Here is a 25,120-nt window from a genome sequence, read left to right on the forward strand (position 1 = left end):
GGGCAGGAGAGAGAGCCGTGCAAAGCACACAGCAGGAAGCCTGGGGGCTGACTGGAGCTGAGCCTTCCTGTGGGTTTGTCATGGAGAGCTCTTCTCTGTAGCCCTTACTGAAGGGTCCCCTCTGGAACCCTGAATGCTGATGTCAGATTCCTTTACCAAGGAATCAGAGAGCGTGGACCGCAGAGCTGTCTCTAGCTGTCACAGATGGGCTGTGTGACATGGGGCTAATCTCTCTCTCTCTAGGGCCTCAGTTTCCTTTTCTATAATATGTAAAACTTCAGCACCATTCCTGACAGTCCCTGATGGTCAGCTCCCTGGAGACCCTCCATCCGTATGGTGGGTCCAATGGAAAAACGGCTGGGCCCAGAGTCAGAGAGCCTGAGTTCAAATCCTGTCTCTGACACTTAGTACGTAAGTGACTTTGGGCGCCTCACTTAATCTTTCAGGGTTGCCATGTCCCTCATCTGGAAAATGAGGAGGTTGCACTAATGGCCCCTGAGATCTTTCCAGCCCTGGAGCTGCGATCCTCCAGTTCCGTCACAACCTTTGAAATGCTGTGACTGGCTCAGGAGACTGGGCCCACATGGGGTGAGGAGCCTTTGTTGTACCTCCTCTCCCCCTTGCCTTCCCCAGGGTCTCAGGACTGGGGAGCCGAGGAAAGAGCAAACTCCTCCTAAGCTCACAGGGCAGCGGGGCAGGAGTTTAGAGCCCACACACCCACACCCTTCCAGGCTCCCCCTGCAGCACTGACCCCAGCCAGGGGTCCCAGTGCATTGCTGTTCCTTCTCTTCGTTCCAGCTGTGAGCCTCAGCACTCACACTGTATCCTTAGAAAGTCCTTGAAGAGTTTGCCAGAAAGAAAAACCCGGAGGGGTAGAAGAGGCTGTTACAGAATACTGTAGCCCAAATACTTAGCTTTTAAGTCGGTGCCTTGTAATCTAAATTTCCTGTTTACCACATCAGATTAAATCTGTTTTCTTTGAAGGCAAAAAAAAAAAAAATCATTGAGAAGAAAGATGAGGGTGTGGCCCCATGTTTCTGTTCCCTTTCTCTTTATTGTCCCGTTGGGAAGGGGTCTGTCTCTGAAGGAAATTGTCTGTGTGGGCCAGACCTCGGTGTCCCCACTGGAGCCAGAGGAAGAGGGCTCCCAGCTGGCCAGGGAGGGGAATCTGGCAGGCCTGAGCCCCTTTGCCTTGGGGCAGCCCTTTGGTAGACCAGGTCAAGTGTGTGAACCAGGGTGGAAAGCGTTCAGTTCTCCGAAGAGACCAAAGTAACGAGGTACTGCTGCTTCCACTGGTGCGTCACCCTGAGCATGAGAGAGAGTCGGGAAGCAGGGGCCGGTTCCCAGACTGAGGCTCAAGCATGAGAAACAGCAAAAATATCAGAGATTGGAACGATCGCATGATGTTCCAGATGTTTCTGAGAAATGTTAGTGGGCAATTAACTCAAGACATCCGTACGTGGAGAAAAACGTTTTATAACTCCCCAGGCCTTACTTAGATTAGATACTTCTGAGATGATTCCACGTTATTTAATGCCGGAGAAACAGATTAGCCCAGATCCAGTTGTCCATTCTACTGCCAAGGAGGCCAGAAGCTGTAGGGCCATCCTCACCTCCCGCCTCCCTCCAGCCAGCCCAGTCCTTGCAAGGCTTCCTTGGAAATATTCTGGATGGCTCAGAGCCTGGCAGGCCTTGTAGAAAGCCTCTTCCAAGAGGGTAAGACCCAGGCTGGCTACACTTTGCACCTTGCCTCCCCCTGCTCCCCCCATCCAGCTCCTTGCCCAAAGGCCCCAGGTCTGGGATTCCCTCCCTGTCTCCACCTCCTCAGCCAGGCTTTGAAATTCCTGCCCTTTTTGCTTTGGCTTAGTGAGAAGAAACATTTGAGTTGTGAGTTCATCCCCTACTGTGCTCCCCTGGGCCCCACTCACTGAAGGCTGGTGGTGGTGGTGGGAGGGGGAAACAAGGTTCCCAGGTCTACAAGAAACAAGGTGAGGGCCAGCCAGACCTGAGAGCCGGGCTCTGGAACTGGCGTTTTCATTTACTGTGGCTGGACTGGTCCATTTGTTCTTCAAAGGGAATTGACATTTCTTTCACTTTTTAAAGTGGGAGGAGAGAGGGAGATAGAGACAGACAGACAGACAGACATAGAGACTGGCTGTGCTGGTTTAGGGTAAACTGGTGAGGAAGCAGAGAAGAACTAGGTCTTTCTGGGTATTCATCCCCATGGAATTTTGATCCCTCCTGGAGGAGAAGCAAGACATGCAGTCCAAGAGCTCTGAGGAATTTGTCCCAGGTACTTAGCTTAATCTGACACCAGAGAGCATCCTGAGTTATGCCCCAAGCTCTGGGATGGCCTTCCTAGCCTGTAACAACAGCACCAGCTTTGGGTCCTGTGGTTGCTCTGCTCCCCGGGAGGCAAGGACACCAGGGAACCATCAGATTTGTTGGGGAGCTGTTGCTTCTGTGCACACAGCCCCTACCCACCCTTGGGCTTCAGCCTAGGCTAGGAGGCTAAAGGGAGGCTCGATGTGAGATGTCCTTCACTCGGGAAAGCCTCTGGCCTCAACGCCATCATATCCCCAGCTGCGTGAACTCCAGGCCTCACTTGCCCTCTGCTGCAGTCCCCAACAGAAGAGGGAGGAACCTTGGACAGCTGCCCCACCCCCCAATTTCATATTTTATCACTGGCTGATTAAAAAAGACCCAAAGAGAACAGAAAATTAGAACTGGCCTCTTGCTGCCCCCACCCCCAGCCCGATCTTTCCACTGGAGGATGCCAGACATTCACCACGTCTGAAGAAGGAACCAAAGCTGTGGCCTCCTGGGCTTCTGCTCTGGATGCGCCTGTGGGCCAGGGGCCCTTATTCCTGGAGCCAGGCAAGGAGGGGGCCTGTCTGCCCATGAGCATTTCCCAAGTTATTCGAACCACAGCTCTCCCTTCCCTAGAGATCTGAAGAATTTCAGTTCATGTAGTTGCAAGGTAGGGAGGGTCCTAAATGGTCTTATCTAGAGGCGGCAAACTTGCAGATCACCTTGAACCAGATTAAAATGTAATTGGGGAAGGTTTGGCAAAATAAGTAACAACAGAATATGTCCTAGATGGTGTTAGTTGGTGGGCTTCTAAGTCATAGGCTGCCCTAGGCAGGGACCCATTTCTGTCATTGGGCCGTGCTGCTCTAGGCCCGTGCCTTCCCCTGTAACCACAAGCACCCTCTGGGCAGGCCTGCAGCCTTACAACACGTCCAGCTTTCTCTCTTCAGAAATACTGAGCCAGAGTGGGTGGGTCCTTTTGTAACTTTGGCCCCAGTTTCATCCCCTGGAGGCAAACAAGCCTGCTCCCTTTTCAGGTCAGTTGGAGTTCTCTTTCCCAGATGGCATGTCCATTAGCCCCTCGAAGGCAGGGATGGTTGACTTTGGGGGTTTGTGTCCCTAGCACCTGCCCCCAGGCCTGGCGCCCTTAGCACCTGATAACTGCTTGTTGCTTAATTGATTAATAATTGCTTGCTATTTTCAAGACACACGCACAGGTCCTGCCCTTGCTCTTACCGAAAGGTGGGTATGAAATAATGGATTTGACAGAAGAAAGAAGTGATGGCTTCATGCTTTCCGAGCAGAGGCTGGGTGGCCCCTTGGCTGGTGTGTCATGATAAGGGCTCCATTTTCGGGTCTGAAAAAGACTAGACAGCCACTCCAGGCTCTGCAATTAAAAATTCTGTGAAATCCTTGAAAAACCTCTAGGCGAATTTGAGGAAGAAGTTATCAGTCAGTCAGTAAACACTTATTAGACACCTACTGTGTGCTGGGCATTGTGCTAAAGCTCTGGGAATACAAAGGAAGGTCCAAGAGTCCCTGTCTTCTGGGAGCTCACAATCCAACAGAAGAGACAGCACGCAGACAACTGCGTACAAACAAGATGTATACAAGTAGGCACTTAATAAAGGCTTCTTTTCTTCCCCCTGCTCCCCATTCCCACCTCTCCCTGCTTCCTTTCTTCAGGTTTAACTCCCCATTTCTTATGAGGGTCCCAACATGTGCCAAATAAATACTCAAAATATAGAATATGCACAAAACAAACTCAGTGATGAGGAGAAGGGGTCATTGACACCGGGGAGAGTCAGAGCAGCCTGTGCTGTGCCTGGGGGTTAGACTCCAAGGCTAAAAAAAGGATTTCAGCAAATGAAGATGGGGAGGGGTGTGGCCAAGGCATGGGTGCCAGTCTACAAACACACTGAATTTATGAATCTGGGGGCGGGGTTGGAGGAGAAAATAACGAGTTCTGTTGTAGACATTCTAAAGTTGAGACCAAGAGGCCATCCAGTTTGAAATGCCCAAAAAGCAGTGATGTGGGCCTGGAGGTCAGGAGGCCTCGGCATTAGGAACTGGGAATCATCTGCACAGAGATGGTCACTGAGCGCATGGAAACTGGTGAGGTCACCAAGGGAGAGGATGGGCCAGGACAGATCCCTGGAGGATCCCCAGGGTCCTGGGGAGCAGTACAGAAAGGCAGGTTGAGATGCTGATCCAAAGTGGAATCGGCTGCCTCAGGAGATAGTGAGCTTCTCATCTCCGGAGGTCTATCAAATGAGAGAATATTTGCACAATGCTTTGCAAACTATGTAAATGCTAGCTAGTTATTATTTAAGCAGAGGCTGGACGCTCACTGGCCAGGGTTGCTGTCTCTAGAGACTGGACTGGGTTCTTCTGAGGGTCCATTGCTGGGACCGCCTTCATCGTCATTCTTTCTGTCATTCATCCCTTCTCTAGGTCCAATCCAGGTCCTTCCTGGCTTCTTTTAAGTCCTAGCTAAAATACCACCTCTTCATGAAGCCTTTCTTAATACTGGTCCCTTTCCTACTGTGTGCCAGGCACTGTACTAAATAAGCACTTCACAAATTATCTCATTTGATTCTTGTAACAACACTGAGGTGAGTGCTGTTGTCCCCATTTTGCAGTTGAGGAAACTGAGGTAGATGGAGGTTAAGTGACTTGCCCAGGGTCATCCAGCTACTAAGTGTCTACGGTCAGATTTGAACTCGGTTTGTCCTGACCCCAGGCCTGGCACTGTAGCCATTGTGCCACCAGCTGTGTTCAGGTGTTGGAGGGGCTATTATATGAGAGAGGGGATGACAGAAGCAGTCGTTCACCAGATGCTGGTTAGACTCCAAGGCTTCTGAACTTCCTTCCATCTCCTGGCTTGCATGGTTTTGATTCTGTGACCCAGACACCTGTCCTCAAAGAGGTCACAGATAGAAAGTCAACCACTGAGAGGCCTCCAGCCCGGCCCCTCACTTGGCTGAGGAGGAAGCTGAGACCCAGGAAAGTGAAGGGACTTGCTCAGGGGCCCAGGCTGCACGGCCAAGACTTTCTTCTTCCTGCTGTCCTGTGAGGCCTGAGTCTGGAGAGAGTCAGTGGACTGAGGAAGAGTGAGGAGAGGCCATTTTTTTGTTGTTGTTGTTTTGGCTAGGCAGTGGGGTTAAGTGACTTGCCCAGGGTCACATAGCTAGTAAGTGTTATGTGTCTAAGGCCAGATTTGAACTCAGGTCCTCCTGAATCCAGGGCTGGTGCTCTATCCGCTGTGCCACCTACCTGCCCCGAGAGGCCATTTTTTGTATGAGGGAGTCAAGAAAGTTTTCCTGGCAGAAGAGGCATTGTACGCCTGGGCCGCCACAGACACAGGGAACTCCCTCCTCCGCTCTGACCCCTCAGGTTCAGCCTTGACTCTGCTGCTGTCGTCTTTGTGCTTAAATCTGAAGTGCACAGGCATGTGTATTCAAGTGTGCGTGCACGGAGTTTGCTCCTTTGGCCTCCTGGGCTGTGCTGAAACTTATCCCCACCACAGCCTGTCCTGTAAAAACTTCCTTCTGCCTCCACTTTCCATTCATGCTCCCTGCATTTATCCCCATCTGAAGCACACTCTGGCTATTTCCAGGTTTCTCAGACAGTCAGTTCTAGGGCCAGGGACCAGAGGTGAGAGCTTCAAGAACCTGTATGTTCTTACTGCCCGGCCCAGGATTCTGCCTACAGTAAGCACTTAGTGTTTACTTAATTGGGGCATCTCTTAGTGAGGAAAAATATCAGATTTGGAGTCAGAAGCCCTGGATGGGAAATCTAGCTGCCACTTACTGTCTCTGTGACCTTGGACCAGTCCCTTTGCCTCTCTTGGATTCAGTTTCTTCATCTTTGAGATAAGGGGGTTAGATTTAATGATACCCACATTCCCTCCCTTCTCTCTCAGAATCTATGAAACTCTGAATATCGCAAGTCAAGCCTCTGTCCCCTGAAGCAAATGGAGAAGAGAAGGCCAGAGGGGAGGGGCGCCTCTTGTCACCACCACATCACACTCCGGGGCTTGTATGAGACTCAGCCCTTGGCCAGTTGGTTTGGGGCTCCCACCCAACATCTCCAGAGCAGCTGCAGTTTAGAGGGGAGGCTGCTCACTGCCTAGCCACCTTGACTTAGGCAGCTGGAGATGGAAGACTGTCATAGATTTCTGCAATTACTTCTCCTTAGGTTTAAAATGAGTACTGGGGGTTCTGAGCAGAGGAGACTTTTCTGAAGTGAATTCCCCTTCAGGCATCTGACTCATTCCTCCTACCCCATCATGCCCTGGCTTCTCCTCCCCTCTATGGTCAGGAGAATAAGGCCTCTTTTGTGGTCTTAAGAAATTTCTCAAAACATTTTAAAAGTGTGTTTCCTGGGGATCCATTTCTCTTATACCATGGCTGCCTCTGCCCACCTCCCCTGGCAGGGGGGTCAGGAGTCCCTGTACATGCTTGAGTGTCTTTCTCTGTGGAGCAGGGGCATTCTGGGGAACAGTTTGGGTTGTCTGGTGTTGTCTGGTGTGTCAGATAACAGAGGCGGGTGGAGTTTTCCCCATGATGCCATTTCCAGCTCTACCCGGCTATTCTCCACAGAAGCATCCGCCCCAAGCCCTGCTAAAGCCTGCCTTCTGCTGTCAGAATGCCCAGGGCAGCCCCACAAGAAACATGTGCTTGTCAGTTTGGGAGGGAATGTCAAAGCTTGCAGAAAGTCCCTACTGATGGGCCATTACTAGGCTGCTTCCAGCTTGGCACCCAGGGTGAGGGCAGCCCCAGCCCTGGCCAGACTTCCCTGTCACCGCCCAGTCGAAGGCTGGCTTGAGAGAGAGCAGCTGGTGCTATTGGCGCCTGTGTCTGAACAGCAGATGGCAGATCCCCCTTTGGCCTGGAAGAAGCAGCTGGGAGAGCTGTCAGCTGGGCCAGCCCAGGCCCTGCAGGAGAACGAGCTGCCTGCCAGGCACCCTAGCAACGTGGGCCTGCGCAGGACCCCGTGCCGGCCGGCCCCTATCTCCACGGGCATCCTTGCTGTGAAGAGCCTTGGCACAAGGCGCACATTGTTGGAGTGACTGAGCAGGCGTGACACCATTCCCTTCCATAGTGCAGGTGCTCCTTAATCAGACTTGTGATTTTAAAAGTGCCAGCATTTCAGAATTGTGAAGCTAATTGGGCAGGTTGTATAATCAGAGGTCTGGGCCTCCTGACCAACCACAGCCTGCTTCCTTTCAAGGGTTAAAATGGGGATGGGGTAGGCAGTGGGGCCCACCCTGGTGTGAGATAGGGTGAATGCCCGAGGGGTGCTTCATGCCTGGCTCTTTTTTCTTCCTAGGTCAATCACATCCATCCGGAGTGAGCTGATTCCATACTTAGTTAGGAAACAGTTCTCTGTGCCTTCATCGCTGCAGGGATGCATTGAAAAAGAGCAGACCCCAGAAAAGAAGGACCAGAAGTCCATAGGTCAGTGCAGGAGCTGAGAAGCAGTGGCTCCTCTGTGGGCAGCAGAGCTGAAGCTAGGTCTGCTGCTGAGCTCCTAGCTGAGAGGGACCCAGAATCTGCTGCCCTGGCTTTTAAGTGGATTCTCCTAGTTCTGGGGCTCTCCCATAGGGTTTGGGCCATTGCTTGTTCTTGCAGGCTGGGTTGGTCATGTAGGGGCCTAGCTGGGGCCCAGGTGTGTAGCCAGAGCCCCAGAGATAAATCCTGGAGATAGTCCCACCTTGGGACTGCTGTGCCTGTCTTCCTTGCTGCCAGTTCTTAAAGTCTAGCCTCTGCTCTCGGGAATCTGGGGCCTTCTAAGTCTAGTAGGCGAGGGAAAATGCTTGTCAGGAATAAAGGAGCCTGCAATCTGCTAGGAGGCAGCCACACGGGCATACCAAACGGGGTCCTGTTGGTGGCTAAGCTGCCTGCTAAATTTTCCCTCCTCATGACTTGCTTAATTTCTCTAAATGAATCTTCCCCCACGTGGGAGTTGATTTCATAACCTCCCTTAACTTCCCTCCATAAAGGCGGAAGGTGAAGCTTTACTTGGAGGCAGGGTGGTGTAATAGAACTTGGCATCGGGGGATGTGGGTTCAAGTCCTGCCTCGGATGCCTTCTGTCTGGGGGGTCATGGGCAGGTGACTTGGGCTGAGTACCTCACAGGGACGTTGGAAGGCTTCTTGTCCCTGTTTCCCTCCAGGAGGGAGGCCGTGAGCAGGCTGACTGCTCGGAGGATGAGGGGAGTTCTCGGTGAGCACCTTCCCTGTGTTCCCAGCTGATGCCTTCTCTGTCCCCTGCCTCCTGCAGATATTCACAGCTTCCTAAAGGACAATGACCTGCTGGCTGTGGAGCCCCACAATATCTATCGGAAGGACTGTCAGGGTCCTCGAGGCCAAGTCAGCTGCTACGTCCATGTCATGAAAGAGGGGGTCTGCTCTCGAGTGAACACCCTGGGGCTCTACATCGAAGCCAACAAGCAGGTAAGAGGAGGAGTCATTGGCCCTCCAGAGGCGGGAGACGTGTTTGCCCGGCTTGCTGTCCTGCTGCGCTCAGAAATCCTGGGCAGGCGTGTCAGGGCGGCTGGGGGGAGGTGGAGGGAGCTGCCTGAGCCCCGAGCTCCCCGACGGCCCCCGTGGAGAGGCCTGGTCTGCCTGACGTGGCCAGGGGCAGACAGGGTTAGCTCAGTGTCCGAAGATGCCCTAGTGGGGCAAAATGAGCTGCCTCAGGGAGCACTGAGTTCTCCATCGCTCTAAGTGGCTGTCAGTGAACCTCCCTTCTGCTGCTGCCTTTCTCTCCAATCAGTTACTGAGCCTGTGGATCCCAAAGCTGCACACACGCACACACGCACGCACTCTGAGCTACCTGTGCTGTCGCACTGGGCCTTGGGACGTCTCTGTTTGGATCAGAAATCTTCAGGGCTCTCCGTTGTCCTCCAGAGACATTCATCCCCCTTTCCCTGGCATTCGAGATCCTCTTCCACAGGCAGCCACCTCGTCTCAACCATCCCTTTCCTCGTACTCCATGCACAACTAGTCAGTCAACTGGCCAGCAGCATTTATGAAGCCCTTACTCTCTCCCAGGCCCTGTACCAAGCACTGGGGATACAAAAATTAGCATAAAGAAAGATTGCCCCTGCCTTCAAGTAGCTTACAGTCTAAGGGGAGGGGGTAAATAGCACGTAAAGGGAGCAGAAAAGGGAATGGGGGAGGTGGGCGGGATCAGGAAGCTGAAAGTCCTCATGCTAGCAGCAAAGTCCAGATAGCACATCCAGCCAGTGCCCACCCTGTCCCCAGCATGGAGGCCCCAAAAAAGAACTTATCAATGGGAGAAGGGGGCTGGCTGGCTTACTGAGCTTACTGAATGTGCCAGGCCCTGTGCTGTGCCCTCAGGGAGCTTACATTCTAATAGAAGAAATAGCTGTGTACACAATAGACATGAGGTGGGTGGAAGGTCAGCTCAGAGAGAAGGCCCCAGCAGGGAGTAGGTGGGTGAAGGGAGCAGGGAACAGGGACTTGAAGGAAGCCAGGGAAGCCAGGCGGCAGAGATGAGGAGAGAGGGCATGCCAGGCAGGGGGCACAGCCAGAGAAAAGGCCCAGAGTGTGGAGAGCAGCTGGAAGGCCAGTGTTACTGGACTGTAGGAGTCTGTGGAGGATAGTAAGGTGTGAGGAGACAGGAATGGTAAGAGAGAGTTTGTCTTTGCTCATGGAGGTGAGAGGGAACCACTGCAGCTTGTTGGATGAAGGCGGGCGTGACGTAGTTGGACCCGGGCTTTAGCACAATCATTTTGACAGCTGAGTGGGAGGGAGGGCAGCGGCGGCCTCCCAGCAGCTGCAGCAGGGATCCAGGCCTGAAGGGATGAGGGTCAGCACAGAAGAGAGAAGGGATGTGGGCAAGATGTCTTCCCCAGCCACCAGGCCCACGGCATCTGCCTCGCTCTCGTGGCCACAGTATTATCTTTGCCGGTTGTATTTTTAACCATTCTTTAGAATCCAGACTGAATGCTCCTCCCTGAGGGGACCTTCCTTCCCACACAGACCTCCTGCAGAGCCACGGGCCTGGGGCCGCTTTGAGCTTCTTGTCACAGAGGGTCGTTTTCTGTGGCACCGCCTTACATGCTTCCTGGGCTCTGAGCTCCATCAGGGCACAGGAGGTCCGCCCTATCCGTGACTTGAGGTCTGTGTGGGAGTTGGGGGGCCGAGCTGTGTACTCCCAAGGAGGCTGGAATGTCAGCACTGGAAACACCTTAGAAGCTTCATGGTACTCCTTCTGCAGAGGAGCACAGGGGCTTTGCCCAGGGGCACACAGCTAGTTTTGTTCTCCAAGGGCTGAGAACCAGGGAGGGCCTCCTTTGCATGAGGGGAGTCTCCCTTCTCATCCTGGGAACTCCACAGTGACAGGACATGTCAGGCAGGCAATCCCAGCTCCCCCCTGGGTCTTAGAGACTTGGCTCCCTGCTCCTGGCTCGAAGCCTTTGGAGTGGGGGTGGGAATGGGGATGTCAGTCAACAAGCATTTCTTAACCACCTGCTGCATGCCAGGTGCTGTGCTAAGCACTGGGTGTACAAAGAAAGGGCAGATGTGGTCCCTGCCCTCCAGGAGCTCACAGCCTTCTCAGTGGAGATGACGTGTAAGTAATGAGTTCTCCACAAGCTCGAGATTGAGTTGCTGGAAGAGGAGCTGATGGCCTGGGGTCCACACCCAGCTCTGAGCCTTTGGGCCAGTCATCACCAAACCTCTCGAGGGCCGGTGATAAGAGAGTTGGGCCAGATGACCGACCTCCGAGGGCCCTTCATCTCTCTTGAAATCCTGTAGTCTGATGAGCCAACACAGAAGCAAATGAGAAATGTAGAAGGAGAGGTCTAGGAGGCTTTCAGCACAGCAGCTCTCCTGCCTGAGTCACAGAGCTCTCCCTTTCTTTCTTCAGATCCCCAAATTGCTGCCTGTTCTCTGCCCTGAGGAAGCCTTGCTTCACCCGTCTGCACAGATCTCTGACCAGGCCCTGGTGAGTGACCCTCGCCCCACCCCAGAGCAAGGGGCTGTCCCTGGTATGGAAGGTCTCAAACCTGGTACACAGAGGAGCACAGGGAAGTCCCTAGGGCCCAGCTGGGTCCCAGGTGTACTTAAGCTATTATGGAAATCACCCATCACCTACCAGCCCTGGCCTTGAAGCTCAGTGGGCAGTGTGGCCTGCTTGGGGAGGCTGGGGGAAGCCAGGCCCAACCCTGGACCTGTCCCTTCTTTTCTGTCCTGGCTGGGGGACCAATGGCCAGCAAACATGGAGAGTACAGTAGCTATTGCCTGCTGAGGTTTTCTGCTTAGCTCTTAGTCAGTCACACAAGTGTGGTCCTAGGGAGTGGGAGTTCCTGGCAGATCCAAACCCTGACACCCCTCCACACCCCCCACCCTCCCAAAAGGGTGCACCAGGTCCTAGCTTGGAGATGTGGGCAGGGGAAGGGATTAGGGAAGATAAAAAAGGGGGAGTGGGGGGAGTGTGGTCTGGAAGCTCTGGGCCAGGGACTTCACTGGCTCATCCTCTGTGCTTCTGCAGGTCGGACCTGACAGCATCATTGGACCATCTGTGCAAGTGGGTGAGAAGACCTCCATTAAACACTCCATCATTGGGTCCAGCTGCCTCATAAGAGACAGAGCAAAAATCACCAACTCTCTGCTCATGAACTCTGTCACCATTGAGGAAGGGTAGGTCCTGCCCCTACCCCAGCACAACCTCACTCAGGGCTCTGCACTGGGCTGCCGTTATCCTCAGGTCCTGGAAGCAGCAAACAGAACCCTGGGCCCCACCTTTCCCTGGTTTTCTTGGTCTGGAGACCTTCTTGGAGTGATGTACAGTATGAGGGCCAGTAGCACCAGCATGGGCCAGGGCGGGCCCAGTGGACTACAGTGAACCGTGGGAGCACCATGGCAGACCTGCCCCCTCAGGAGCTGCCAGCCATGGAGCTGATCCCTATGAAATGGACTGGCTTTCAAAAGAGGACCTTAGGTGGTTGAAGGGGGAGGCTGGGGTAGATCCTCAGCATTGAAAAGGGCCATTGACTTCATAACAGGGTTTTACAAGGGGAAGTACGGTTCAGTGTAAGGGGTTGGGGTTGGACTTAGGAAGCCTGTGCCTTCTAAAAGGATTGTCTTTACTTCTTGGCATCCTCTTTGGTGTAAAGCTGACAAACTGAATACAAGCGGGAATGACCAAGACGAGCAGGGGCTCCGAGGGAAGGTGGCCATTGGCCTTGTGGCTTTGAAAGCCTGTTGGGGAAGGTGCTAGCTCTGCTTGGCCCCAGGGAGCAGAGCCAGAAGGGACTGGGGAGGTTTGGGGCTCCGGGTCAGGAAACGTTCCCTAACCACTGGAGCTGGCGCTGAGGGTAGCAGATTGAATGAGGAGCTCCCCCTGCCAGAAGAGCATTGTAGGCCCAGGCGGAAGGCCTCTGGCAGCACCCTTGGTCTCCCTCTCCATCTCCCCGAGGTGATAGCTGGCTCTAGTTGGTTCCACTGCCTATGAGGAAGCCCATTTTTTTTTTTTTTTTTTTTTTTGGCTAGGCAATGGTGTTAAGTGACTTGCCCAGGGTCACACAGCTAGTAAGTGTTATGTGCCTGAGGCCAGATTTGAAGTAAGGTTCTCCTGAATCCAGGGCCGGTGCTCTATCCACTGCACCACCTAGCTGTCCCATTCTTAATGTTTATTTAGCTATCTATCTAGAGGCAGCTAAGAGGCACCATGGAAAGAGCTCTGGGCTTGGAGGCTAGAAGACCTGAGTTCAAATCCTGCCTGAGATAGTTACTTAACTGTATAACCCAGGGCAAGTTACTTCACCTCTGACTGCCTTAGATTGCTCATATGTAAAAATGGGGACAGTAATAGCACCAGCCTCGCAGGATTGCTATGAGGGTCAGACTTGTGGTGATATTTGTAAGGAGCTCTATAAATGCTAGTTGCAGTCATCCTCTGTTTTCTCCTAGGCGTGATACATGGGCATGAACCATGGAACACTACCCTCTGAAAGGATTAAAATTGGAGGTGGCTCGAGAGCTTGGCAGGGCAGTGTGTGATCAGAGAGAAGGGTGTGGATTGCACGTGGAGAGCCCAGATGTGCACTGGCCCATCGGAGCCCCTCCAGGGCCCTGGCAGATGTTCTGAGAGGGCTGGGTGGAGGCACAGGCGCCCTATGGGGGGCTGGTCATGATGCAGGCCCAACTGCGGACATGGGAACAAAATGGGATGCCTGGGAGTCCTGCAGCAGGAGGCTTCCTTAGCCGCAGTGGCGCATCTCAATGATGCATTGAGCATGGCCTCCTGCCATTAGTCAGGCTGTCCATCCCAGGTCAGGAGCCCTTCGTGGCCTGCTGTCCTCAGGTGGACAGGAAGCCATGGCTACAACCTCAGCCAGTCAAGTCTCAGGGAGAGTTTCAGTTCCTCTTAAAGAAAAAAACCAGCCTAACCTGCCTGGGGCTAGGCCTTAGGAAAAGCTACAGTCTAGGTGGCAGGGCATGGGGAAGGGGACGATCGTGTGCACGCACTGTCGTCTGTCCCCCTGGAGACAGAGGCCTCCATCAGAGAGCCACAGGAGTGTAGGATGAGGTCACCCTGCTGTCCTGGCCTCCGAGGGAAGATTGTGGGCACCCCATGCAAGCCTGGAAAAGGAAAGACTGGGGTGGGGGGGGGTAGCTGCCTCCAGCTGTTTGAAGGGCTGCCATGGAGGACTGGGATTAGAACAGGGCTGGTGGGTTGGAGTTGCAGACAGGCAGATTGCAGCTCCAGATAAAGAACATTTATGAACCGTTGGAACTGTCATAAAATATAATTAGTTAGTTGCCTTGGGAGGTAGTGAGTTCCCCATCACTGGAGGTCTTTGAACAGAGGTTGGATGAGCCCTTGGGATGCCTTAAAGAGCATTTTTGCTCCCTCCTCATTTCAGCCTGTTAGAAGGCTCAGCTCTGGGGCCACCTCCCACAAGAGACCTCTCCAGTTCCCCCAGTTGTTAGTCCTTCTCCCCAAGTAAAATTGCTCTGTATTAGCTCCGTGAGCTTATTTATGTAAGGTTCTCCTCCCCGGTGGAAAGCCAGCTCCTGCCTGTGGCAGAGGGACTAGAGGAGCAGAAGGGGACATAGATTTTTGGACATGGCCGATGGGTGGGATTTCTTGGCTTAATTATTCTTCCTGGTTACCAGGGAGCGTTTGGTCTGGGTTGCTTTGTTTGTTGGTTTGTTTTCTATTTGGGGAGTAAAGGAGATCTAGTGTTTATATAGATTATAATTTTGCCAAAATAAAGAAAAGCTCGTGTGGGAACTAAAGGGAGTTCAGCAGGAAATACCTATGAGTGGGACAGCTAAATGTATTTAATGCTTAAAAACAGAACTAAGTAGGAGAGCCACTCGCTTTCCTATCCAATACTACTCAAACAGGAATCCCTTTCTCACATCCAGCTTTGCTTGAAGACCTCTTGTGAGGAGGAACCTCTTGCCAAGACAGCCCATTCCACTTGGAGAGGGCCTTGCTGGTGAAGAAGTTTTTACTTAGACATCAAGCCTAAATCCACCTCAGAAACTTGTACCCAGTGTCCTTTGGGGCCAAGCTGAATAAATATGCTGCCTCTTCCACAGGACAACCTTTCACACAGTCCCTTCCAAGTCTTCTCAACATGTCAACAAGCGTTTATTAAGCACCTACTATGTGCCAGATACCAAGAAAGACACTAAACCATGTGGCTGCCCTCGATCTGCTCAGAGAACACACCTGGTAGAGACAACCTGTAAATAACTATGTACAAACAAGTGATAGCCAGGGTAAATTGGAGACGGTCTCCAAGAAAGGCACTGGGGTGTCCTCATGGACCTCTCACCATCCTGCTTTCCTTTTGGGATCCTCCAGCTTATCAATGTCTTTCCTAAATGATGCCCTCAGAACCCAACACTGTCCTTGAGGTGTAGCTTGACCAGAGGAGAAGACAGCGGTCTTGTTGTCGCTCTAGCCCTGAGCCTGGTGCCTCTTTGTGCAGGGTACAATCCTGTTGGCTTGCACCTCACACTGGTGGCTCCCTGTCCATCCAGGCCATCCCCATCTCGCACTTAGGAAACTGAACTCCCATGTACAGAACTTCCCACTTATTTCTATTGAGGGTCATCTCACTCCTTTTGCCTCAACATTCTAGCCCCAGGAGATCTTTTGGGTTGCATACTGACTTTGTCATCTAGTGTGGTAGCCTGCCCTCCCGTGTGTGTGTGTGTGTGTGTGTGTGTGACTCACGCATTGGATGAGCCTGCCCCCATGACTTGGTGCCCAGTCATCGATAAAAATGGTAAATGGCACAGGGTCAGACTCATGCTTCTGAGTGTGTATGACTAATCTTTGGAGCTGAGCATCCAGCCAGCTCTGAGAGCTGCTGACATACAACAGCTGGAATCAGACCAAGGCACACCATGATGTCAGACCTTGACTGGGCAGGTCATTGTTCCGCCCCGGCCCTCAGTGGCCTCGTCTGTGCCCTGAAGGGCTGTCACGAGATGGCTCTCTTTAGTGTTCCATAACCGCGCAGCCTCGAGACTACTCTTGGCCCTGCCGGCTGCCAAGTGGCTGAGGTCGGCCTGATCCTTCCATGAGCAGCCATGAAAAGTAAGCCATTCATCAGCCAGGCCATTTCTCTAGCCCTTCTCCACATTTTTGTCATGGTGAGTCTTCTTCATTCCGGATGTGGAATGTGTGTCTTTGACTCTTCCTTCTGCATTGTGTTTAGTATAACTTTCCACACCCAGGCCCCAAGCTTTGTGAGGGACTTACGGGGGCCCTGCCTGCTCTCATCTCAGGCACTGCCCCACTGCTGGCTTTGCGCCTAAAAGGCTACCCACAGCCCATGTAGCTAATGACTGGGATACCCATTAGAAATTACCCATTTGTGCAAGATGATAAGATCAGGCATTCTGCAGCACCCAATGGACTTCACTCAATTATTGGGTGTCATTTGAATTTTAATTACTCATGATAATTCTTATGTGGCTCGAGTAATTTTGGAAAAAGTAATTAAAATGTCATCTGAGGATTAATCACCCCTCAGTTATTAAATCTGGGCTAAGCATTAGAGGGAGAGGGTCTGGATTTGCAGAAAAATTGGTTCCCATAGCCTGTGCTTTCTTGTCTCAGTTCCAAACGATCTGACTTTAAAATGGGAAAGCTTATTGAGTTACGAGACCAAAAAGTGGAGAAAGGAATTCGTAATGAATTCCCCCAGAAGATGTGCAAGAATCCAGACTCGGCCCCATTGACCTCCTTTACAGCATTGTGAAAGTCTGTGGAATGGAAGGGGAGTCCAGTATGAAGGGCTTGGGTGACACAAAGATAATTATTCCCTCTTAGAGCTGGGAGGAGCCACACTCGAGTGGGCTGTGTCATTTTCTTACCCATGCACATAAGGCCGCTCCCGAGCCGAGGTTGGTGCCTCTGACAGCTTGGGGCTCAGAGAAGACAGCGGAGTCCATCACAGCCATTCCCACTCAGGCCACCATGGATGGGGGGGCTGTGTATGGCCTGCAGAGCCGGACAGGACGCTTTTTGTGATTTCAATGCATCCGTGAGCTGCCAGGGCAAGTTCAGACTTTGCCTCGTCTTCTCTTATCTAGACAACGGCAGTGGCCTCCTAACATCTCTCGTTGCCACTCTCTGCACTCCAGTCTGTCCTACCAAAAGTCATCATCTTCACGCACTACTGATCATGTTGCTGCCTTGCTCACGCACCCTTAGTGGCTCCCACTGCTTCTTGAGTAAAGTGTAAACACTTGATTCCAATATTTAAGCCCCACCATAGTCTGGATCCAAGCAGACTTTTTTTTACCTTAACTACTGCTATACTGCCCCAAGTTGTATCCAAACTGGACTGCTCACTGTTCCCTTGAACTTGATTTTTAGCCTTCCTTTTCCATCTTTGTTTAGACTCTTCCCTCTGCCTGGAATGTCCTCCTCCTCTTCCCTCCTTGACTGTGAGTGCTACTCAGCTCAAAGGACACTGGTGTGGAGTCTCTTGATCCCCCTTAGCTGGAAGTAGGCCTCCCTCCCCAGAGTAGTTGGTTCCTACTTGTCCTATGGTCCTTCTCGGCTGGCTGAAGTGGATTTGTTTGTGTTCACTAACCCCCTTCTCTGCCGAGCCCAAGACTTCTGCCTTACAAGCAGCCACACTTCTGGATGGGCAGAAGCTAAGAAAAACAGGCGAACCTTCTAATTCTCTTCTAACAGCCCCTCCTTCTCTTGGATGCCCACATGCCCATCCAGCATTGGGGGACTCTAGGACACATTGCAGCCAGTGCTCCAAATAGGAGGGAGCAGAGCAAACCAAATCGTCGCTGACCCTACATGAAAGGAGACAGAAGGAAGTGGTAGTCAGTGTCCGAGTCATCGTGTCACGGATTCTTCTCCAGGAGGCAAATGAAGGAGTTGGACGGGCAGAGTAAGTGGGACGCAAGATGTGTGATTTCCTCTGATGCCATGACTTTGGCATGCAGTTCCCATGAATCCATTTGCATGGTATGTACCAACATCTGTTGCAGAAGGTGAAGGAGAGACATTCTACAAGGCACCAGCAAGATCGCCCAGCTGATTCAGCAACACAGATGTTGATAGTCTGGAGAAAGTAGACCCGGGGCAAGACAGAGGAGACCGGTTCTAGGTTAAGGGGTGAAAGAGATCATTGAATAAGGGCCTGGGATAGGCCAGGCAAAGGAGTAACAGTCTAGGGCCTCAACTCTAGGCCCTCATGGAGCTTACGTTTCTCATTGGGGAGAAAGTTTGTACATACGTAAATAGATGTGTCATATGTACAGACTGAATTCCAGGATTTGGGAGGGAGGGCATGAGCATCTGTGGGACCAGGAGAGGCTTCGTGTGGAAGGTGGCACATGCTGAGGCTTGAAGGAAATTCCAGGCATTCCAATGGGTAGAGGAAAGAGGGCCGGCTTTCCAGGCCTGGAGGAACGCCAGTGCCAAGGCAACCACACAGGCCATTGTGGTGAGATTGCAGAAAGCATTGATGGAGTAATATATAAGAAGGCCGGGAAGGTAGGAAGCCCTTGTAGCCTACTGAGAATCTTCACTCGTCTATGCCACAAGGAACGAGGCAGAAGGTATCGGGCAGATGGACTAGAAGTGCCGAAAATACAAAAATGAAATTACCTGTTTATTGACAGACAAGAAACTGGTCACTGAACCAGAACTATGTCAGAATAAGCATCTGGGTGAAGTGTCCGTAGAGGTTAAGAGAGGAAAGACAAGAAGACACTGCCTGCATTTATAGCACTTCGGCTTAACCTGTTTAAACAAACCCTGACCCTGAAAAAATGAGAAATAGATAACAATATTGAATCCAAAGATCTCCATTTCACAAACGTTCCTTCAGAATCCCCATGGGGTTGTGACCCCATCACTAGGGCCTTCATTTCTGCTGCTATCAATTCTTTTAAATCCATTGGAATCTGGCTTCCAATTTCATCATTCCACTGAAACAGCTCTCTCCAGAGTTACCAGGTTTTTTTGTTTTTGTTTTTGTTTTTTTTTTTGAGGCAATTGAGGTTAAGTGACTTGCCCAGAGTCACAAAGCTAGTGAGTATCATGTGTCTGTGGCTGGATTTGAACTCAGGTCCTCCTGACTCCAGGGCTGGTGCTCTATCCACTGTGCCACTTAGCTGCCCCTCAGTTCTTAATGGACGAATCTAATGACCTTTTGTCACCATTCTTGTCCTTGACCTCTCTACAGCCTTTAAGCCTACTAATCCTAGATACTCTTTCTTCTCTTGTTTTTTGTGACCCTGCTCTCCTGGTTCTCCCACCTGTCTGACCACTCCTGTCTCCTTTGCCAGATCTTTATCCGGATCATGACCACTAATCATGGATGTGCCTCCAGGTTCTATCCTAGGTTCTCTTCTCCCTCTGTACTGTTTCCCTCAGTGATCTCATCAGTTCCCGTGGATTCAGTTATCTCTGTGCAAATGATTTCCAAATTTCTATGTCCAGCCCTAATCTCTCTCTCTCTCTCTCTCTCTCTCTCTCTCTCTCTCTCTCGTCATGAATCAGCAACTGCCTTTTGTCCTATAGGCATCTCAAACTCAATATTTCCAAAACAGAGCTCCTCCTTCGTTCCCCTCAAAGCCCCTCCTTTTCCTGACTTTGATGTTATTGTCAAGGCCCCCATCATCCAGTAACCCAGACTTATTTTCTCTTTGTCATCCTCAAATCCTCTCTTACTTACTCCACTTGTTAAATTTTGTCATTTCTGACTTAACCATACCTCTTGTGTATGTTCTTTTCTCTCCATGTACACAGCCACTGCCCTTATCACTTCTCACCCAGATTATTGCAACAACCTTCTCATTGCACTCTCTGACACAAGTCTCTTCCCACTTCAATTCTTGCTCCACTCATTAACAAAAGTGATTTTGGGGCAGCTAGGTGGTGCAGTGGATAAAGCTCTGGCCATGGAGTCAGGAGAGCCTGAGTTCAAATCCAGCCTCAGACACTTAACACTTGCTAGCTGTGTGACCCTGAGCAAGTCACTTAACCCCAAATGCCTCACAAAAAGCCAAAAAAAAAAAAAAAAGCAGCAACAAACAAACAAAAACAAAACAAAAGTGATTTTCCTAAAGCCTAGGTCTGACCATGATATGACCATGTTCTCTTTGTGGCTTCTTGTGTAATCTAAATTTCTGTCATTTCTTACTCTTGAACCATGTTTTCTGATATATTTTTCATCATCTTCATAGGATGACATGAGCTGTCAGTCATCAAGTATTTCTTAAATGCCTACTATGTTAGTCACTGTGTTAAGTGCTGGGGATATGAAGAAAGGCAAAAAACAGCCCCCGTCTTCAAGGAACTTGCATTCCAATGGGAGAGACAACGTGGAAATAACTATGTAAAATATGTATCTCTGCAGTGTAATTGGAAGATAATCTCAGAAAGAAGAGGCTAGTGGGGAGGAGGGGAAGGAGGGAGACTTGGAAAGTCCTCCCCAGAAAGTGGTGCTTGAGCTGAGTTTTGAAGGAAGCCCAGAGGGGAGGGAGAAAGGCATTCCAGGCAGAAGCACAGCCAGTTCATAGGCCCAGAGATGGTAGAACATTGTGTTCAGGAATAGCAACAAGGCCAATGTTGCTGGTTCATAGTGTGTGTGGAGGGGCAACATGGGAAAGTACTGGCTAAGTAGGAAGGGGCCACATTGTAAAGAGCTTTAAAAGCAGAACAGCAGACTTTGTACTTGGTCCTAGAGGTAACAGGGAGATCCCTGAAGTTTACTGAATAGGAGAGTGACGTGGTCAAGCCTGCTCTTTAGGAGGGAGACCAACCAGGGGGCTGATGTAAGCCAAGCTTGCTATGGTCCACACAAGAGGTGTGGTCACTCTGTGAGTGAAAGGAAGGAAATGAATAGGTTTGACAGAAGATTGGGAAGGGGGAGGAATAAGGAATTCAGCTTAGGACATCAGATGTCCAATTTATGCTCAAAGGGCAGTTGGTCATGTGGGAAGGGAGGTCAGGAAAGAGGTTAGAACTGAGAATATATACAGATCAGGGAATCATCTGCATTGGGATAATTAAATCCATGGGAATCGGTGAGGTCACTAAGTGCAAGTATAGAGGGAAAAGAGAAAAGGAGCTGATCCAGAGCATTGGGGGATACCCACGGTTAACAGGCATGACCTTGATAAAGATCCAGCAAACAAAGACAGAAGGAACCGTCAGACAGGTGGGAGGAGAACCAGGAGAGTGGAAGAGCCTTGAGAATTCCTCTAGTCTAGGAGGACTTGCCCAAAATCCCACAGATGGTAAGTGGAAGAGCCAGGGTTTGAATCCAGATCCAGGAATCTTTCCCCTGCGCCATGTTATCCCTCCCAGGCCTGTCTGGGCTTCCAAAGAAAGGTTATTTTACCAGGGAAAACAGCATGGACATGAACAGCAAGTCAGTATGAAATGTATACAAAGTAATTGGAATGGGGAAAGAGTCCTAAGAGGAGTGTGTGCTTGAGTCTAGAGGCAGAAGTGAGCCACTGAAGTTTCCGAAACAGGAGAGTGACATAGATCTGTGCTTGTGGAGTATCAGTTTGGGAAACGCTTTTGTACCAACAAAATCAATGCAGCTGGGATCAGAAGAGAAGCTGTTAATTGGGAAAAAACATCTTTGCAATAGATGTCTCAGATAAGAGTCTGGTAGCCAGCAGCTTATCTAAGGAGCTAACTCAGATATCCTAAGAGCCAGTACCATTCTCCAGTGGACAAGTAATCAAAAAAAAAAATTGATTTCAAACTATTAACCATATGGCACCGATAAGAGAGATGTAAATCAAATAAACTCCAAAGTTTCACCTCATACCCAGTAAATTGGCCAAATAAAGACTAAAAAATGGGAATGATCCGTGTTGGAGGGGTTATGGAAAGAAGCACACACTAATACACTGGTGTTGGTGGAGCTGTGAATTGGCCTGATCACTCTGAAAAACAACTTGAAATTGTGTTTTAAATGTGATTCGAATGTGCAGACCCTTTGACTGTCGCCACACCATTGAAGTCCCGTCCAAAGGCCACACATACAACCAAATGTTTATAGCCGAACTTTTTGTGGCAGCAAAGAACTGGAAACAGTAATTATCCATGGACAGCTGTGGTTCACGAGTGGAATGGAATCTCCTGCTAAGCCGGTGGAAATTACAAATATGAAAAATTCCTAGATGAGTGGGAAGTCCTAAGGACTGATGGGGAGAGAAATGGGCAGAGTCGGGCAGGGACCACTGACATAGTATCTGTGGAAGGAACAACGCTAACCCATGAAGAAGGACTAAGGGAGGAAAACTTCTCTTCTTCCCTCCTCTCCAGGGAGGGGATGTTCCATAGTGGATAAGGCGTGGCTGAGTGGTTGATCTGGCTCCATAGCCTTTCCCTCTTTTTTATCTTTGTTTCTGGGGACAATGAGCTTGAGGAAGGGGCGGAACATATTCAGAAATGGAGATGATAGTTTAAAAAGAGGCACAAAAAAGACAGACAGCAATAACAATGTTTACACTAAAAATGTGGGACTTCTACTTTGGCAGCTGTGTGGGCCGAGTAGAGAGGGGAGAGAGTTGGGGCAGGGAGGCTGAGGAGGAGGCTGTTGCAGTAATACAGGTGAGAGATGACGAGGGGCTGGACTAGGGGGTAACTGAGGGTTTGGTGTCAGGGACGCAGCATTTAGTGCAGTCCCTGGCACATAGTAGGAGCTTAGTCAATGGTTAATACACCTAGAAACAAGACTGAGCCACAGACTGGCTGTGAGAGGGAGGAAGTTGAGAGAGACACCAACATCGAGAGCCCAGATGGTGCTTCGTTATTTTGCGTGAGTTTCTGTTAGCCCTCTTCTGGGCTTTAGGAATTCTCCATGGGTCAGCGTGAGTTAAGACCAGGGGGACGACGGTATCACCAGTCCAGCTTCCAGCCTCGGCCGGCTGTGGGTCTCTGGAGCTGCCCCGTCTCCCATTAGGTGACTCACTCATTGCTGTGTCCCCAAGGCGGGGTGATGGGTAGGTAATTGCTTAGCTGGATGAAACAAGCAATATGCCCAGCCCTCAGGACCTCCATTCATTCAGGCCTGCCCTGTAGCCAACCTAGGACCCCCAGGCCTCCCCATGCTTGTCCTTCCTGGGTCTGAGCAGCCTTGAGGCCTGGACCTCAATTATTTGAGCCCCTCCTTCCAGAAGTGCTTGTCGTTTTCATTGTAGAACCTCAAACCAACATGGGGAGGATATAATTAGGGGTTGGGTTTGGAATTCCTGCTGGCGCTGCACATGTGGGCGCCACAGTCTCCTCTTCCCATCTCCGCTCTGCACACGTAGTTTGCCCAGAGTTTCCAGCTTCTGCTTTCCAGGGTGGTCCTGCCCCACCAAGGGCTAGGCTGGTTGCAAGCCATCCTCAGTTGGGAAGTTCATCATTCCGCTTCCTGGACTCTTCCTGCCTCATTTGGGAATTTTCCCAGGCCCTGGACTGCATGCTTCCCCTTGTTTTCTATAGTCTTTGCTTTTTAGCTCTGCTACTTTGCCATAGGGAAGAGGCAAGATAGGGTTTAGGAGGCCAGGCTTGCTCTCGCCTCCAAGCCCCAGCTTGTATGTCCTGGGATGGAGCCTTCTTAGCTGGGCCTCCCCCCCAGAACAGGCCAGGCACACCCAGCCCACACAAGAACAAGACTGTGTTGGGGCTCTTTTCCCCTTTCATGCAATCTCTGACCTTTTAGAAAAACAAAACAGCGATAAAGAAGGGCCTGGAATGTTACAGGCTGTGTCCATTTGTCTCTGGATTTCTTTTGAGGTTTGTTGTTTACAATGCCCAGGGGGGAGGGGGAGGGGGAGGGGGAGGGAGAGCGACGTCCGGCCAGGCTGGCCAGCAAGCTAGGCCTTCCTGAGAGTGGGGCCGTTTCCGGGGCGGGGGGGGGGGGGTCTCCTTCGGTGGTCTGCACCTTCAGTCCTTGTAAACCTCCCCCAGGCCTCCTTGGTCAGGAGGCCTCTTTGCCAGTTCCCTCCCTTCCTGATACCGCTTCCCATTTTTCCCCATCTCTGTCTTACATATATGCACTGCTGGTGCGGGAATATACAGGATCCTAGGTTTGGGGCTGAGGGTCCTCAGAAGCTGTCTGGTCTGACCCCCTCATTTTATAGAGGAGGAAAACAGACCCAGAGAGGCGGTACGTGACTTGCCCCAGATCACAGGGCTGTCTGAGCTGGGATTTGAACCCACGTTGTCTGACTACTGATAATAACTCACATTTGCATGACTCTTTAAGGCTTACAAAGGGCTTTACATCCATTATCTCATTTGGTTCTCACAACCATGTGAGGTAGGCCCTGTTATATCCCCATTTTATAGATGGAGAAACTAAGACTGAGGGAAGTTCAGTGACTTGCCTAGCATCACAGATCAGTAGGTATCTGAGGCAAGGTGAGGGCAAGGTGAGAACTTGGGTCTTCCTGAATCCAAGCTGGCAATCCTAAAGCACCACCTCAGATGCCCCACAGGAGGACTGCTGCCCAGACCCAGCCAGGGGCAGCCAGCACATCCTGGGCTGGGAAGGGCTCAGGAAACTCCATGTGCACCCCTCGGCTTTAGAGGCACAAGACAGTGTCAGTGTCCCCTTTCTTTGCTAAATGAAGGTGGCTCCTGTTAGGAGTCAGATGTTGAGAGTCAAGTGGATATTACCACTTGCACATACATACTAATGCATACACAAGTCAGGATGGGAGGAAGTCTTCACCCAGCTCATCTGAAGATTGCGCTAAGTTTCCATTTGAGTGGTTTGAGCAGCTCTGTGTCCCCTCTGTGCCTGGCAGAGCCTTAGGGTACAGAGATATTAGGGTGAGGCTTTGGGAAGTGACATTGACTGACATTGAGCCACACATGATAAAGGTCATTTCTCCGCCTGAAAGCTGCTCTTCTCCGATGCCAGTAGCCTCTCCTGAGGTGGCTGTATAACAGTACAATTCAGGGAGCCCTCACTGGCTGGCGCAAATATGAGGAGATTGGGCTTGACCCAGATGTAAAATCTGCTGTCTCCCGATTGCTACAAATAGACAGGGCTAGATTGTAGTATTGGGTTGACATTTGGGGCCCAGTTTAGTTAGAGGGTAGGCATCTGATGGGCAGAAGTTAGAATCCATCCCATTCCCTCAGCCTGCTGGTTCCTAGGGGGTGTGCCAGCTGGAAATCCTGTCCAAGTTGGCCCCCTCCCAGCTCAGGCTTTGCTCATTCTTTATGCTGGTCTGCTGGATTTGGCCCATGGCTAATTGGGCCTGGCTTCCAGGTGTGTGTGTGTGTTCGAGCATACCCACATGGACATA

General features: G+C 51.1%; 1 protein-coding gene across 3 annotated transcripts in view; it reads left to right on the forward strand.

Moving 5' to 3' along the window:
• The window catches only part of EIF2B3 (eukaryotic translation initiation factor 2B subunit gamma), a 105,590-nt gene that overhangs the window by 74,172 nt on the left and 6,298 nt on the right, over nt 1-25,120 (forward strand). For 2 of the 3 annotated variants that reach the window (XM_027837925.1, XM_027837928.1), the window contains exons 7-10: nt 7,645-7,772; nt 8,598-8,770; nt 11,214-11,291; nt 11,838-11,986. In XM_027837925.1, coding sequence (XP_027693726.1) covers nt 7,645-7,772; nt 8,598-8,770; nt 11,214-11,291; nt 11,838-11,986 — 528 coding nt within the window. Of the gene's footprint in view, nt 1-7,644; nt 7,773-8,597; nt 8,771-11,213; nt 11,292-11,837; nt 11,991-25,120 lie in introns of those variants that run through there. The other variant, XM_027837927.1, reaches the window with a different exon arrangement.

This window comes from Vombatus ursinus, unplaced genomic scaffold (assembly GCF_900497805.2).
Source record: "Vombatus ursinus unplaced genomic scaffold, bare-nosed wombat genome assembly UNPS02014825.1, whole genome shotgun sequence".
NCBI lineage: Eukaryota > Metazoa > Chordata > Mammalia > Diprotodontia > Vombatidae > Vombatus > Vombatus ursinus.